The 17,639-nt window shown below is 33.5% G+C and overlaps 1 protein-coding gene across 1 annotated transcript in view; it reads left to right on the top strand.

Annotated features, from left to right (window-relative positions):
* Nucleotides 1–17,639, top strand: part of LOC134264685 (proline-rich protein PRCC-like) — a 96,382-nt gene that overhangs the window by 17,853 nt on the left and 60,890 nt on the right. The window contains exon 3 of the mRNA XM_062746949.1: nucleotides 3,654–3,722. Coding sequence (XP_062602933.1) covers nucleotides 3,654–3,722 — 69 coding nt within the window. The remainder of the gene's footprint in view (nucleotides 1–3,653; nucleotides 3,723–17,639) is intronic.

Raw genomic sequence — 17,639 nt, 5'->3', positions numbered from 1 at the left:
TACATGACAAATATCAATTTAAATAGACAATAATATTTATTACACACACATGGCATGTACTGTGTACACACCCTCAAACACCACAGAGAGAGAGAGAGAGAGAGAGAGAGTTTCTCATTTATAGATGTAATTCACAAGATTTTATTTCACATCCCTTCTGTTGAACTTGACATGGCTGTGGACAGCATATTTATTATGAATGAGAAGTCGATCACTGGTAGTAAACAATATTATTGTTCAGGAATTGACAAAGTTTTCTGCTGCAGTGTTTGAAAAAAAACCATTTTGAACATGATCAAAATTCATTCAAATTAACACTTAGTTATAATGTTATTTTTGAAAAAAAAAAAAGTCGGTGTCAAGTAGTATCCATTAAATAACCCCCAAAACTTGTAAATTTATACTGGTAATGCTTGAAAATGGCTAAGTTCAGAAAAGTTATGTTTTAGTTATACATGAAAATGACAAAGTCCAGAAAAGTTATGTTTTAGTTATACATGAAAATGGCTAAGTCCAAAAAGTTACATTTTAGTTATACATGAAAATGACAAAGTCCAGAAAAGTTATGTTTTAGTTACACGTGAAAATGGCTAAGTCCAAAAAGTTACATTTTAGTTATACATGAAAATGACAAAGTCCAAAAAAGTTACATTTTAGTTATAACTTTTTTGTACCTCACAGGCTAGGTATAACTAAGTTATACTTTAGTTATAACTTAGTTATAACTTTTTTCGGTATGGGGACAAGTAGACAAAATTCGGTCGAACAAAGTTGTGTCGTGAAAAATGACATAATTTAAAGCACAATATTAATATAGCTGGCCAATTTAAATGATGAAGAAACATTAGTAATTCAATATGAGAAAAAAAATGCTGTCAATATTGATGCAGTGTTCTTTAAATTATGATCATAATTTAATTACAATCTCCCTTCTAGACAGTTCATAACAGAGTTTTATTATCCTGAAGAATGTAAGTTATCAATTACATGGAGTAGAAAATAGTGATTTTAACCTCTTATGTTCCCCTACTTGGCTCTGATCCCATACTTTCAAAATCAAAACAAAAGCATGTTATTAATTAAATCAGGGGCTTGTTCAACAATTGCATCTGCATGCAAAAGTTGTATTATGGAAGTAATGAGTGTTTTCTGGCAATCGTTTGTGACAATAATTTTTACATTTTTAGTCTTCATGAAAATTCATGAACATTCATTACCTTGAACTATTAAGTTTTTTTCTTTAAACTGAAAATTACGAATATTCTTGTTTGTTCATCATTTGTTCATGAACTATGAATTATGAATGTTTTCATGAATTTTATTCATGAACTACTTTTATGAACCTGTTAAGAATCCTTTAAGAACCATTCATGAACAATTATGAACAACTCATAAAGGTTCTTAAAATCATGAATAATATTTCGCAGGGGCATCCGTCATGCGCTGTAAGGCTAAACAATACATAATATAAAATCTCATAATTTGTTTATTTATGCATATATTTATTTGAAATTTGCTAAGTTTATTCAGAAAATACGAACTAAAGAGTAGTGGAAATTTCAGAAGGCATCGATGATTATTATTCACACGAGACAACTTGTCCACGACAACCCTCGTACAAACAGTGTATGTGACACGAATGCAGCTCAACGCCATTTCCTCTTCCTTTGTTACATGAGCACATGAGATTAGGTTATTCATTTAAAATTAAATTCGTAATTTTGATTTTGTAACGTGAATGAATAATTACACTAAATAGAAACTTCTAGACACACAGTTAATTAAGGTCATACGCAACTTAGTTCGAACGTTATTGGGTTCTTCCCTGGAGTTGAAGAGTTCCACTAAATGAAGGACCTATGTGCAATACTTTTAATGTCTATATATGGATTTGTACACCTCACCTAAAACAAATTTTGATGAAAAAAAATCTGGAATTTATGTTTGGTAATTTTTGTACATTTTTCTTTGAATAATGCAAAAATTTTCATAATTTTATATCTTTTCAAAAACCGTGGTAACACATGCTGATTTTTTGTCTAAAAAAAACGTAATCATATGGTATATCATAAGTAAAAATTTAGAATATCATGAAAAATTATCAGTAGGTAAGGTACCTTGCATATGTCCTTAATTCAAATGAAAACCAATTTTCTTTTAACGATTTTTACCAATATCTAATCTCAATATCATGTGTGCTTTTCAGAGTCCAATATCTGGTAGAATAAAAACGATTATTATATACATAAACCAAAATTATAAATTGTCATCAAAATTTATTATTAAATTTTTATCAGAAAGAAACGATTTTGTCTGTAATACTATTCACACAGTGCAGCTTGTAGGAGAATTTTCTGGACACGCTGTGCGACACAGAGGGAAATTTACTAGACACAATGCGACTCGGAGGACATTAGCAGAGATTTCTCTAGACACGGTGTGCCTACCTGTATACTGTAAAATGAGAATATTTGGCGCACTACTAATTTTAGCGCCTTCGGCGCAAGAGCCCCTGAGCGCTAAAATTTATCGTGCGCTAAAGGATTTCTAAATATCATTTTTTGTGTGTGTTCAAAGCTTTTACATAAGTACATGTAAACCGGAACGTGCGATTACATAATGCCGAAGGGTCATTGGATTTTATATACACACTAGCACTTCACATGTACGGAAGACAGAAAGTTCTGCCAAATTATAATTTAATTAAACTATTGTTACCCCGGTAGTTGTTACCGGATAATTATCATTAGCACCTTCAAAGTTTGGCTTCTCGGCGTGTCAATCTATCGCCTCGAGGTAAACAATGCAATCAAGCATGGCGATTGAGCTTGCAGACAATACCTGATTAGGATTACCGTTTTGTCTAAGTAATTTTCTGTCGATGCATGCATTGTTTTAATGTGATTTAAATGAGTTAATACTCCATTTCTTTTAAATGAAAATAGAAATAAAATAAATTTTAACATTGTACCACGTCCATGTGATAGCAACACGTACCGCGGTAACGGTAACGAATGTTTACTGATATACGGGAGTACTAATATGTTTCTGTGCTTGACTAACCAAAAAGTCAAATATGGGTGTGGATTAAAATTACATTTATATATTTTACTGACAAGTGCAAGCGCTAAAATTTATTTGCACCAATGTACTCCCACTTGCGTTTGCGCTAAAATATGTATGCGCCAAATTTTCTCGTTTTACAGTATTTCAAATCCACACACACCATGCTACACCGTGTACACAGTGTAACACATAGTATTTCACACAGTGTGATGAGGAAAACTCGTGGCCTGTACGTTAGGTCACTGTGACCTACTTTTGAAATCTCATGGTAATATCTTTATATTTTACATAATAAGGATCTTAGAATCATCACACTTCGTCAGTTGATTATCCTAGGCTCTTAGAGTGTTTTAACCAAAAATGTAGGTCATGATGACCTACTTTTGCAATTTCAAGGACTTATTTATATGTACAGGATATAAAGGACAGGGACACAAAGGACATTCTGAAATACACAATGTCATATAAATGGTGAAAATGTGATAAAGAAGAGCAAGGCCAATGTGACTTAGCTGAACAATATAAGCCTCTTGTTTCATGTTGCAGAACAAATCATCCTTCTCATGACATTAATATTTATTTTGCAGAGACAAAGTGCTCCAACAATTCTGCCTGGGAATAAGGAGGAGTTCCAGAAGTTGTTTCAAAGTAATGAGGTAAAGGATTTGAGATAAATGTATGATGATTCATAGTTTTTACTTAAAATTTACTTGATACTCACTAAAATACATTTTTAGCTCACCTCAGCCAAAGGCTCAAGTGAGTTTTTCTTATCATTTTTGTCCAGTGTCTGTCCATCTGTTAACTTTTTACATTTTCGATTTCTTCCCAAGAACCACTGGTCCAATTTCAACCAAACTTACCATAAAGTATCATTGGGTGATGGAGATTCAAGTTTGTTAAAATAAAATGAAGGGCCACACCCTCTTCCAATGGGAGATAATTAATAATTAGTGAAAAATTAATGACCTCTTTTAAAAATCTTCTCAAGAACCACTGGGCCAGGAAAGATAAAACTCAGGTGGAAGCATCCTCAGGTAGTGTAGCATCAAGTTACTTCAAATCATGGCCCCAGGGAGTAGGGCAGGGCCACAACGGAAAATCAAAATTTTACATAGGAATATGTAGGAAAAATCTTCTCAAGAACCACTGGGCCAGGAGGGGTTGATTGATTGTTTATTGTTTAACATCCCTCTTGAAATTTTTCACTCATATAGAGACGCCACCACTTCCCAATGGAGAGCTGCAAATTTTGTCCCATACTCAGCACTCAGGACCATTGAGCAGGGAGGGATCTTTTTCGTGCCAGCACCTACTGTGACAAGGGACCTCGGTTCTCATCTGAAGGACCGGTCTCCACATCCCACAGTGAGATTCGAACCCACTATGTAAGGATCAACTCTTTACTCTGCGACACTAGAGAGCAGATGCTCTAACAACTGCACCACGCGGGAGACGGGCCAGGAAAGATAAAACTTAAGTGGAAGCATCCTCAGATAGTATAGAGGGGCGTAAGGCTGGGGAAAAAATAAATGAACAATTTTTTTTATAGGAAAAATCCTCTTCTATAGAATGGAAAAGCCATGTTTAGTTATATTGATATGGAAGCATCATTAAGAAGTGTACATTCACATTTGCTGAAATAATGATTCAAGGGGTAGGGAGGGGCCAAAATGGGGATGTAATTTATACAAAGGAATATATAAGAAAAATTCTTCTGATCAAGAACAGTAAAGCCATTGTCATTGTTATGGAAGCATTTTCAGGTAGTTTAAAATTCAAGCCCTACTTTTCAATACTGAATTGATTTGTGCTTTTTTTTTTTCTAGCCAATATCCTCAGGTGAGCAATGTGGCCCATGAGCCTCTTGTTTTGAATTAATTTCCTAAAACTGATACAACTAAACTGCTGGTATAAAGTAAAGGTGCGGTCACACGATGCAATTTTTCATTAGACTTGCTCAGGCAAGCTGAATGGAGTGGATTGGTGGGATGGTCACACGATCAGATTTTATGTTAGATTTACAAATGATTTTAGCAATGAAACATTTGGAGATAACGAACAGTATTCCAGATCAAAAGTCTATAAAACAATACAAATAGGAGCAGAGCAAACATGTACCTCTAAAACATTAGAGGTGGGATCAAGTGCCATGGAGGAGTGAGCATCTCTTGCCGACTCGTCACACCCACCATATGCTCCTTGTCATGATCGGGAAATAATGGAAAAATCCATCGTCAATTCAGTTTATAAATAATGGAGTAACAATTAGTATGAAAACGGCAGTCAGCATTTGACTCAATGATAAATTGTATTTGCTGACAAAGTCATTGAATCGACCATAGAACTTACAAAATGATGACTTTAAATGAGCCAGCTGAAATTCTTGTTTCATCAACTTGTTAGTCAATAATTTATCTAATCAACTGAGATATGTAAACTTCTTATGCAGGTGCATAGTGCTTGGTTGTTAGATTACCATTATAAAGGTTTTTTTCAAGTAAAATATCTAAATATGAAACAGATGTATCAGACTTTGTGGTATCTTTCATCTCAAGCTCACCAGGATATATTGTATTGACATAAGAAAGGAAATTACCATTGTTAATTGACAGTACGTCGTCGATATATCTGAATGTCAAGTTGAAGGTGACAGCAAGTGTTTTCTTCTTTTCACGCATAAGATTTTGCACAAATTCTGCTTCATATGAATACAAAAATAGGTCTGTTAATAATGGGTGCAATTGTTACCCATGGGAATTTCAATAGATTGTTGGAAGACCTGGTCTCCAAAATCAGAAGAAATGAACAGGTACTTGTTATTTTTTTTTTTAGATTGATCTAAAACAGCATTGATAATAATAGGAAAAATTGTTTGTTCCCTTCAATTTAATATTACGTTATTTTACCCCATTATGTCATTGATGTTGACGTAGTTTACACGGTATGTCAATGATCCCTGAATTAATATGAGATTAAGTTTATTACTTTCTTCTTAGGACAAAAGTCTGCGCTATGTTTTGGTCTACCTACAAAAGTAAAAGAATATGCATATACAGGTGACTCGAGATGGCTCGAACTCTGATCTCTCGAAGTTCTCGATCTCTCAAAGTTAACCTCCGGTCCATACATGCCAACTTTCCCGATTTAGGTGGGATTCTCCTGATTTTACCCCTTCATCCCGCCTTCCCGATCGGGAGAGAAAAATTGCCCCAATTTCCCGATTTGAAAAAATTCAGATTTTCAGTTTCCCTACCGCCGAATTTTGTCAATCGGGATAAGAATATCAGAGTTGTTTATTCAATGCACACAGATAAGTCTCATTGTTTATTTAGCAGGTACAGGTAGCTTATAGCCTGGAGCAGTTAGGGGATTAATCTTTTCAGTTTGAAGGGGTATGCGAAGTGATACACATAGATTATGGGCTTAATTATTAGTCATTGTATTAAAAACAAAAATTAAAGTCAATAAAATGATAATCAAACAATAAAAATGGAATCCAAAAAGATCGTTTTTTGAAAACGAAAGTAGAAAATTTCAAAGCATATAAAGCTGCTGATTTTAACTGCTAATATTAAAAATATTGTATAGTTTGTCAATTTAAAAAAATATTGAAAATAATATAGATTAAATAATACTCTCATGTATGTTAAGCACACTGAACCCCCCCCCCCCCCTTTCTCCCATAGACCATACTCATATTGTACATTGTATTTCTTTGTTACATACATATGTCAAGGAAATACCAGAGACCCATATGGCATTGCCAAGACTGCAAAAGTTCATCATGTTCATGATGTAGTCTTTTACAATTTTAATTTTTCTTTGGAATGGGTGGGGGTGGGGCTTGTGTTAAAAATTTCATGATTTAATTAGGCCTATTTCTTCAAATTGTTTCGTGTGTGAGATAAAATTAATGCTGCACTGTCTATATACTTACTTATAGGGAATAAAGTGACACTTGATTTTAAGGGTACATACCAGAAACAAAATGTAAATTAATAGAACAGAGTTACAACTATTAAGCAAAGATATTTAAATTTTGAAAAATAAAACTTTAATTTGTATTGTTTTGTATTCATAAGTGCTATCAATATCATAATTTACAAAAAAGTATTTCATAATCATTTATTTTCACGACAAAATGTCGCGAATTTAAAGCTTTGAATATTGTTGTCACGCGCTAAATCCCCCATGAGAATTTTCAAAAGTTGGCATGTATGCCGGTCCCGTTTTTTTCTCCTCTATATAACTAAGCAAATTTACTCCTGATCTCTCGAACTTCTATCCCTCGAAGTTCTCTATCTCTTAGGGCTGGGCAATAATATCAATATTTCAATATATTGCAATACAAAGACAAAAAATATCGTATCACAATAAGATTTTGTAATATCGATATATTGGCAATATACTTAGATTAAGGAATTTTGTCATCAAAATGATTGAATATAAAAAAGGACTTATGAAAGTTTGTTATTAAGACAAACAGTAAGACAGAAGTTGTTTTGTGGGAACTTATATGAAATCAACAAGATTTTTTTTCTTCATGTTGGTTACTTATCACAGTTATGTAAATTCTGCATGTAAATTAAAGTAAATGTAGTAAGAAAATGCCATTTTTATTGCATGAAAATATTGCAATACATATCGCAATACAGTTAAAAATATCGCAATATATCGCAATACGAAATCTCTGGCCAATACCCAGCCCTACTATCTCTCGAACCAAAACATGGGTCCCGTGACATATATTTCATTGAATTTTACTCTCTATCTTCCGAAGTTTTTATTGCATGTGTATACAAGCCAATCAAGCGTAAAATTGATGAAGCCTGAACTTACCTGGAAAACAATGAAAGCCTGGGGCTTGGCATTGAGGTGTTAATTTGGTGTTTACATAGATGACACTTCACCTGTGAGTAGTCCGTGTGTTGATATTATTAATTGATTATTATTGGTAAATTATAAACTGTTTTTAAATTCACAACTTATTTTGACTTGAAAACGAGACAATGATTTTTAGAAAATAATTTATAGTCAAATAAATAAGTTCCCATAGGCTATGAACTTTTATTGGAGTCGACATAATCCCAGTATGGCAAATATTGCACAAGAAATTCCATTCTGAAGGACTAAATACAGATTAAGAAAAATCTTGTGAACACTGGAGAACAGGTGAAGGACCCGATCAAGCCGCGGAATAGTCAAACCGACAATTGCTATTCGGATTTCATGTAATCATTAAATAAGAACAAATAAGTATTGAAACTTTAGGAATTAGTTTTATTTAGTCGAAATACGATCATTGTTGTTGATATCAAGTAAATATTACCTGTAAAATACGATAGAAAACGAGCATTGACTTTATTTACATATACTTACGGTATCTATAAAAGTAGAACTTTGATGATCGGAACTGAAAATTCTGGATTTTATTTACTTTCTATCTCTCAAACTCTTTGATCTCTCGAACTTTTCTTGCGGTCCCTTGAACTTCAAGAGATCGAGAGTCACCTGTATATCACAAAAGTTAACTTTGGGTAATCGGCCAGTCGCTGATGAAAATGTATAAATGAATATGCAAGAAACAACTAAAATTATCACTTTAATTTGGAAAATTTAGTCTTTTTATCTTGTAAGTTGTGTTAATTAGCTCAAAATGGCGATTGAAGATGGTGAACACTCAAATTTCATAAAATACTCAAACTGCCGAGTTCTGAGTCATTTTGCATAAAATAAAAAAAATTAATTACAGTTTGCATTTTTAAATCATAAAGCAAATTCTAAATATTCAATTAAAAATTGAGGATATTGTTGATAACGACTTTTGTTTTTATGACATGGATCTTTGTTTCATTAAGGTCTTCCGTCTTTTTACCGTTGCCTTATAGTTATTCTTTTACGTTTCCTTATGTTTCCGTAATTTATGGAATATAGGCAATGAGTTTTTAAAATTTCGGTTTTAGCTGTCACTTACAGCATATTCTAATTTCTATTTATTGTAAGGCTGGTTTATTCTGAGTAATGAAATCATAATGAAATCAGTAAAATATACCAATAATTTCAAAGCAAATTTGTGTTGACTTTCATAACTTTTTTGATTATTTTTCGCAAAAAAATTAAACATATATTAATATATATAGTCTTTATTCATTCAATTTAACAAATGAAAATAAATTATTAATATATTTAATGATTATTAAGGAAAATATGGATCTGAAATTTCTTCCGGATTTCCATTAATATCATTTATCCATCTTGTGAAGATAGGAAGTGACCATGACAAAAAAAAAACCGCAAAATTATCAAAATTTAATTTGGAAAATTTAGTCTTTTTATCTGTAAGTTGTGTTTTACCAAAATTAGGCGATAAATTGAAATAGTATATTAAATATTTTTATTGTCTTTTGCTTAAAATGTAAAATGAAAATTATTTGTTGTCATTTTTAAATCCTAAAATAATGTTTAAAAAAATTAAACATTACTGTTTTTTTTTAAATTTTAATTATTATAATAATTATTAAAAGCTTTGTACACAAGAAGTATATTGAATTACCGGTAAACAAAGATTGGCTTCTATTGTTTTAATTATTACAGATAAAGGGATTTACAATGTAGTACGCAAAGGTGTTGGTTTAAATGCCTGCGGGTCGCCCAAACCCACGTGCCGTGATAAGGCTCAAGTTTCCGAAAAATGCCCCCAAAACCGATCATAATGAAATGTCAGTAAAATATAGTACCGTCAATTTCAAAGCAAATTTGTGCCAGGGCTTTCATAACTTTTTTGATTATTGTTTTCATAAAAAATTTTCAATGCAGCATGCTCACAATAAAATATTTATTATCCATAATTTTATCCATTTTGCAATTCCATTAATTATCCGTTGATTCCAAAAAAACAACATTTTTTCATCTGTTAAATAATTCCTCCGGATTATCCATTAATATCATGTGGTATCCATAGGTTGTGAAGTGCAATGCCCACTGAGTAAATGTAAAGATAATTTAAAATTTTTATTTTGAATTTCTATCATAACTGCTATTTATATATGATAAATTTTAAAGTAGTATATTAAATATTTTATTGTCTTATGAATTTTAAATGTAAAATGAGTGAAATTATTTGTTGTCAAAAATTTACTTTTTTAATTACCCCCCCCCCAAAAAAAAAATCCGCGGTCATTACTGTTTTTTTGTGTGGGCAAATTTTTGAATTAATTATAGATAATTATCAAAAGCTTGGTACACAACAATTATATTCAATTACCGGTTTTTTTAAACAAAGAAATATACACTTTATATACTAATTTTAATTGTCTGACAGATAAAGGGATTTACAATGTGTACGCAAAGGTGTTGGTTTAAATGCCTGCGGGGCATGATTAACAAACCCACGTGCCGTGATAGGGTATTAGTGTTACACATCATTGAACAAACAAAGCCGTGAAATTCATGTTGACAGTCAAATTGTGAATGTACTCTAATTAAACTTATAGAGTGTTAATATGATTTCAATTCTTTACTGTTGCTTGATATATGCATTCAGTGGTCATTTGCGTATTTTAGCAAATCCCTGGAGAGGAAAAATAAAAATGGCGGACATCGAAGTAATTTTCGTCCACCGGTAAATAATGTCTGAATAAAGTTAATAGGAATGTGTCCAAGTTGTTCTGAAATCGGAATTACTATTCTTTGGTCTCAGGTATTTCCCAAATTATAGCTGTAAAATAATAAAGTGTTTATGTGTTATTTATGCCTCCGATTTAACAACAGTGTGAAACTACGGAGGCATTAAACAGGCAAGTTGGAGAAAAATAAGTAGTAACACAATTCGAAGGAGTTTTAACTACATTTTTTTAAAAACTTTATTTAAGTGCTGTACTTATTAAAATACCTGTTTATTTTCTTGATACGTTCATGTCACAAAATAAACCCGGTAATTTTAGGGTTTACCTGTTCTGATACGTTGTATCTGCGTAAGAATCTTTAGAAAACGGGAAACAAAGCCTCGTCCTATATAGTAAGTTTGTCCTATCTTAGGATTTTTCAAAAATTAAGGCTGAAAATGAGCCTTTCGACCTATATACCCCATCGACCTATAATCCCAAAATTACGGTATTATTATTATGCCCCCCTTCGAAGACGGAAGGCATATTGCTTTGCTGCTGTCTGTCAGTCGGTCGGTCTGTCGGTCCATTTAGTTTCCGTTCATTTTCTTCATAACCGTTGCACATACTGAAATGAAATTTGGTATAAAGGTATATCAGATGAATATCTAGGTCAAGTTCTGTTTTGGTTACGATCGCACCATAATTGACAGAGTTATGTCCCTTGGACTTAGAAAAATTCCATATTTTTGCAATTTCCGTTTATTTTTTTTGGAGGGGTTGCACATATTGAAATGGAATTTAGTATACAGATTAGTCAGATGAATATCTAGGTCAAGTTTTGTCTTGGGTACGATCGCACCATAATTGACAGAGTTATGCCCCTTGGACTTGGACGAATTTCAATAATTTGCAGTTTTCGTTCATTTTCTTTTGAGAGGTTGCACATATTGAAATGGAATTAATATACAAATTAGTCAGCTGAATATCTAGGTCAGGTTATGTTTTGGGTATGATCACACCATTTTTGACAGAGTTATGCCCTTTTGGACTTAGAAAAATTCCAATTTGTGGGGGAGGGGGGCGTAAGTGTTTTACAAACATCTCTTGTTATTCTTTTTTTTTCAGATGCTGATGCTTCTGTATCAGTATCCAGACATTTTTTCAGCGGAATGGAATTTTTTAACGTTATATTGTCTTGTTTAACTGGTGATTCAGGTATCCGGACGCTTCACATATCCAGACAAATTGTCTGGGAAACAAAGCGTCCGGATAAATGAGGCTCCATAGTTTTGAAGAGCTAGAATGCCTATGCCAAAATTGTGAATTTTGTGGCCCCAGGGTCAGGGGTTCTGGTGTTAGGGTGGGGCTCTATTGATTATAAAGTGAAAATGCATTAATTCTTTGAAAATCTTCTTCTCTGCTCCTGAATATTAAATTAACTAACTAAGTACTACATAGTTTTGATGAGCAAGAGTGCCTCTTCCGAAATTGTGAATCTTATTGCCCCAAGGTTAGGAGTTCTGGTGTTAGGGCGGGGCTCTATTATTATAGTTTATATATTATATAGTGAAAATACATTGAATTTTTGAAAATCTTCTCTGCTCCTTGTTATTAAGTAGATATAGTTATGCTGAGCAAGGGCCCCTCTTCCAGGAATGTGAATTTGAAGGCCACAGGGTCAGTGGTACCATAGAGGGGGGGAGCTCTATTATATACTGAAAATGAATGTATTGTTTGAAATCTGCTGCTTGGTATTAATCAAGCATTTTTGATTAGCAAGGTTGCCTTTTCAAAAATTGTGCAATGTGTGGACCTAGGGTCAGGGGTTCGTGTGTGGTAGGGGCACTACTGATTATTGCTGAATATTACTGATTAGTTGAAATGCATTTTTGTTCCCCTACTCTGTTATGGGTATTAAGTAACCAAACTAAGCAATTGCTAAGTGTATAGTTATGATGAGCAGTGGTGCCTCTTTCAAAATTGTGAATGCCATAGCTAATCTAGCTTAAAACCTGAACCAAATTCAATCACTGGAAAGTTGTTGCATGATGCTCAGGTGACCTATAAGGTCCATGGGCCTTTTGTATTATTATATTTATGTTTTATTTGCCTAAAACATAAGAAAAGATATAATGAATATTAAATTATATCCAAGTCTATTTCAAAATATGGTTATGCTTGAAAGTCTGATTTCAATGGAAAATATTCTTTACCCCCCTTTTTTCAAGAGCTAGAATGTCCCCAGGGTCAGGGGTTCTGGTGTTAGGGCGGGGCTCTATTGACTATATAGTAAAAATACATTAATTCTTTGAAAATATTTTCCTTTGCTTCTGGGTTTTATGCCAATGATCCAAGTATATATATTTATGATTAAGAAAGGTACATCTAGCAAAGTGGTTTTTTTTATGCCCCCTTGGTCAGAGGGGGGGGGGGGGGGGTTACATAGTCTGAAAATAAATAAATGCTTTGAAATCTGCTATTTGGTATTAATCAACCATTTTGTGATGAAATTTGCAAAATTTTGGAAAATGTGGCCCCTGGGTCAGTGGTTCCTTTGGGGGTGAGGTGCACAACTGGGTATAAAGTGGAAGTGCATTTTCTCTTTGTTACTCTGATCTACCTGTGGGTATTAAGTAAATAGAGTAAGCATGCTAAGTTAATAATTATGATAAGCAATGGTGCCTCTTTCAAAATTGTGAATTGTGAATTTCATGGCCTATAAAACATGAACCAAATTTAAGTTGTTTGAAAGTTGTTACACAATACTCAGGTGACCTATAAGGCCCGTGGGCCTCTTGTTCATATCATTGTCAGCTGCTTTTTCAATAAAAATGGAACTCATAAAATTACTTACCTTGTCCGTGGTCATTTGCAAGTTATTTTGTTAAAAACAATCTGATTGTACACACAAGTACTCTGAAATTGATATTCAAAAGATGCTTGAGTTTCTGATTGAAAATATCTATGTTTTGGTTTTGGGAGACCAGGTCTTCCAAAAATTTATTAGAATTCCCATTTGTACCAATTGCACCCCATTATTAGCAGACCTATTTTAAGATCACCTGGGTAAACACAGGTGACATATTGCTATCCGTTTTTGTCCATCGTCATGCACCATGCATTAACATTTGAACATTTTCAGCTTCTTCTCTGCAACCACTCAACCAATTTTGGCACAAAGCATCTGTGGGTGAAGGGGAACAAGAATTGTGAATTTCATGGTCCCTGCCCCCCCCCCCCCCCCTCCCCCTGGGCCTGAGGGATGGGGCCAAAACCACTAAAATTAATGCAATCTTTAAAAATTTTCTATACTCCTGGACATCAAGCAGTCAAACTGTTGGCATGATTGTAATCAGCATTGAGTCCTCTACCAAAATTGTGAAATTCATGGCCCAGGGGTCAGGGGTTCTGTGATAGGGCGGGGCTAAATAGATTATATAGTAAAAATGCATTATTTCTTTGAAAATCTTCTTCTCTGGTGTTGAATAAACTAACCAAGTACATAGTTATGTTGAATAAAACTGCCTCTTCCAAAATTGTGAATTTCATGGCCCCAGGGTCAGGGGTTCTGGTGATAGAGCAGGGCTTTATTGATTATATAGTGAAAATGCATTAATTTTTTGAAAATCTTCTTCTCTGCTCCTGGGTATTAAACATACAGCCAAATTAGATCTTGCTCTGTACATGTCATCAGAAAATGATATTCGACTTTTATCTTGGTATACATTCATGACATTGTTGAAGCTTTCAACATAAAAGGTATCATGGCATAAAATGTAATCCTGTGGATGCTTATAAACAATAGACATATTTTGATATGAAGAAAGGTGCCTCTTCCAAAATGGTAAAGAAAGAGGGAGTTTTTTCTCAATTTTCAAAATTCACAAAAAACTTATCTAAAACCATAGTCTAACAAAAACATTTTATCATTTTATTTTACTGAACGACTTATTATTTGATAATCACAAAGTTGACAGTTAGAATTTAGTAACTTTTCTATAGATATTTCATAGTTTGGATCCATTTGGCACCTGGAGGACGAAATGACAATTTGAGTGATACTGTTTTTGTAATGTTCTACTATGTTCAATAGAAGTGTTTGAAGTTTTGAAGTATCTTCATCACAGTTCCTAATGGCCCAATGAAAGTGAGTGCACACTGGCTCCACTTTGTCATCAAGTTGAGATTGTTACATGGAACTCAGATGATTTTCCCTCATGTGAAAAGATAAGCTGGTCCAGAAGATATTTTTTTCAAAGAAGATTTTATAACTGATTTTACTGCATGCCAGGTGTCATTTTGATTTGTAGACTCGCATAAAAATCCTCACGAATGTATTTATTAATTGACAGATTCCTGTCATGACACCATATGAATTCCTACAGTAACATTTTGATCTTTCAAATGCTGGTATATTCTTATTTTTATTTCTTTTCTTTTTTTTCATGCCGTTGTGACACTTGATCATCAGATTTTTAAACGATGATACGTGTTAAAATAGACATGATAAAACTTTGTGTGTATTGTCCCCAATAGCCACTATGCTGGAATCTTTAGCATTTTTGCGCCAACCATGCCATGCATCAGTCATTATATCTATACTCTCAAGGTCCTGGCTTAACAATTTTAACCTTGATAACTTTTGCCACTTCACTCCAGAGTTGCTGTGTAGATTTGAGTCTTCATACTCCTTTTGAATGTGTTTCTTACACATGTGTATTAGATTGAAAAACTTTTGCCGATCCTGTTTTTTGCCATATTTTTCCAATACCTGCTCCATCGGCAAATCTAGTGTAGTGTGATGGAAGCATCCAGCTGCATAATAAAGAATGGTTGACACGGTTATTTACCAAATATTCATTGTTAGGCAAATAAGGAGATGATGACCACAGAAATGTATGCCTACACCCCTCTTCCTCGCATTGAAATTTGGTGTCATCACATGCCCTCTCTGATGCTTGTTCTTCATTTTTAAATTCCCAGTACAATTTTGACTGTTTTTTATGACCCCTAGTATTCTGCAATAACTTCCACCAGTCTCCTCAAATTTGAATTGTTTTTGTAGCACACAATAGAGTTTTTGATTCACATCCTTTTTCACACTGAACTTTAATGTAAGGACTAGGTGCTGGAGATTTTTCTGCTGGAGATTTTTCTTGCAGACTGTGGAACATCACCTTGGATGTGTTCCTCATTTCTTTTCTCAGTCCAAAGAGAAAAGAGATATTCAATGACTTGCAGATTACCAACATGTTTGTTCAGTTTGCTCTCTAATTTTTAGTTTTTGTAAATTTTCCAATACACTGATTTTCTTATTTTCATCCCCTGATAATTCAATTCTGAAACTTGGTGTTCTCTTTCGTTTTTTCGGTGGACTAGACATATTCACTTTCATTCGCTGTGGTTGTTTTGAACTTTTTGGTTTTTTACAAATGTACAAGATACTATTTCTGGGAATATACTATTATTGTTGAAAAAGGGGTGTTTTTTTACAAACATGCATATGAATTTTTTTAACTCGACAAATGATGCTGAATTGCATATATGAACACTTTATATAAAGACTGTATTTCTTTTTCAACATAAATTTTTAAAAACAATTTAATTTTTAGATTTCTACATCCAAGAAGCTGCATATCTGCAATCTTGACACCCCTCACATAAAAATGGTCAGACTTGACACCTAATCCTATCTGTAGTTAGCAGTTCCCCGCCAAAATCCTGATCTAGCATCTGACAATGACATAATCTGACCTTTCGCTGCAGAGTTACAGAGGCACATTAGGGTTATCTAATAAAATTCTTCTTAAAATTTATCTATCTTAAAATATTTTAATTAAACAATAATGATAATGTAGAGCTCCTAAAATATTATGATACATTTGTGCAGCTCTCAATTCACAAATATGTGGTCTGCTTCTCTTTCTTCATGTAAGTATTCAATGTATCCTGTATGGTCCTTTTGAAATGATTGGGCTTTCCAGTGTTCCAAGTATAATGTGAAGCCATCTTGGTATTTGCTGACTACAACATGGAGAGAACAGAAGACAAATCTATTTTAGCAATTGAAGTTACAGAAACTCAGAGAGAAACAATATGCCATCTTTTTGCACACCATGAGTGGGATTTCAATGAGGTTCCAATCGAGGACAATGTAAACCAGGCCCAAGAGGAGCAGAACAATGAAGATGTTGCTGATTTCGTTATAAATCAAAATGATGAAGAAGAGGAATGTGTCCATTGTCTATGCCGTCCTTGCATAACATCGGAAACCAACCGTCAGATGTGGTGGTTAGAGGATCCGGAGCCGCCAAACAGAAGCAATTCTCAAAGGAGAAAGGACAAATACAAAAGATTCTGGACAATGTTGTTCCATAGAAATGTTTGGAAGGATCCGAGATACATTCAGCGGAAAAGGAATGCCCTAAGACAGGATCCGCGCAGAAAAAATTACATTTATCACAGGAGGGACCTTATGCCAAAATGTGTTGTGAGCACTGTAAGACATTGGCTACTGAATCTTAATGATCAGCCATACATGGGACATATGTGGGAGTGATTGGGAACTCAAACCCATGTTAAAAATATTTTTTTGACTTGTGAATATTTTATTTATATATAATTAAATGACTGGAATATACTGGAATATATTAAGTGAGCTAATTATCACTTGTTCACCTAAGGTTTGTATGAAAAAAAAATTAATTCTGTTAATGTATATATATTTTCAAAACCTGTTTACTTACTGTTCAAAATAAAAATGTTTTCCTGTCATTTTTCTCATTATAAATTATATAAAAAATACTAGTGAAAACTATTTATAGCGTAGTATGAAAAACAGAATTCCACACAGAGCATGTGCTGCAGCACATGGCTGCAGCCACTTCCTGTGTAAACAAAACACTGGTTATCTCCGCCTACTTTGTCAATCACTGAGAAGAAATTCAAAATTCAGTGCAGCTT

The sequence above is a fragment of the Saccostrea cucullata genome, unplaced genomic scaffold (assembly GCF_032062105.1).
Source record: "Saccostrea cucullata isolate Sc308-1 unplaced genomic scaffold, CSIRO_AGI_Scuc_v1 ctg2191, whole genome shotgun sequence".
Lineage (NCBI taxonomy): Eukaryota > Metazoa > Mollusca > Bivalvia > Ostreida > Ostreidae > Saccostrea > Saccostrea cuccullata.
This window is presented reverse-complemented; position numbering and strand designations above follow the sequence as displayed.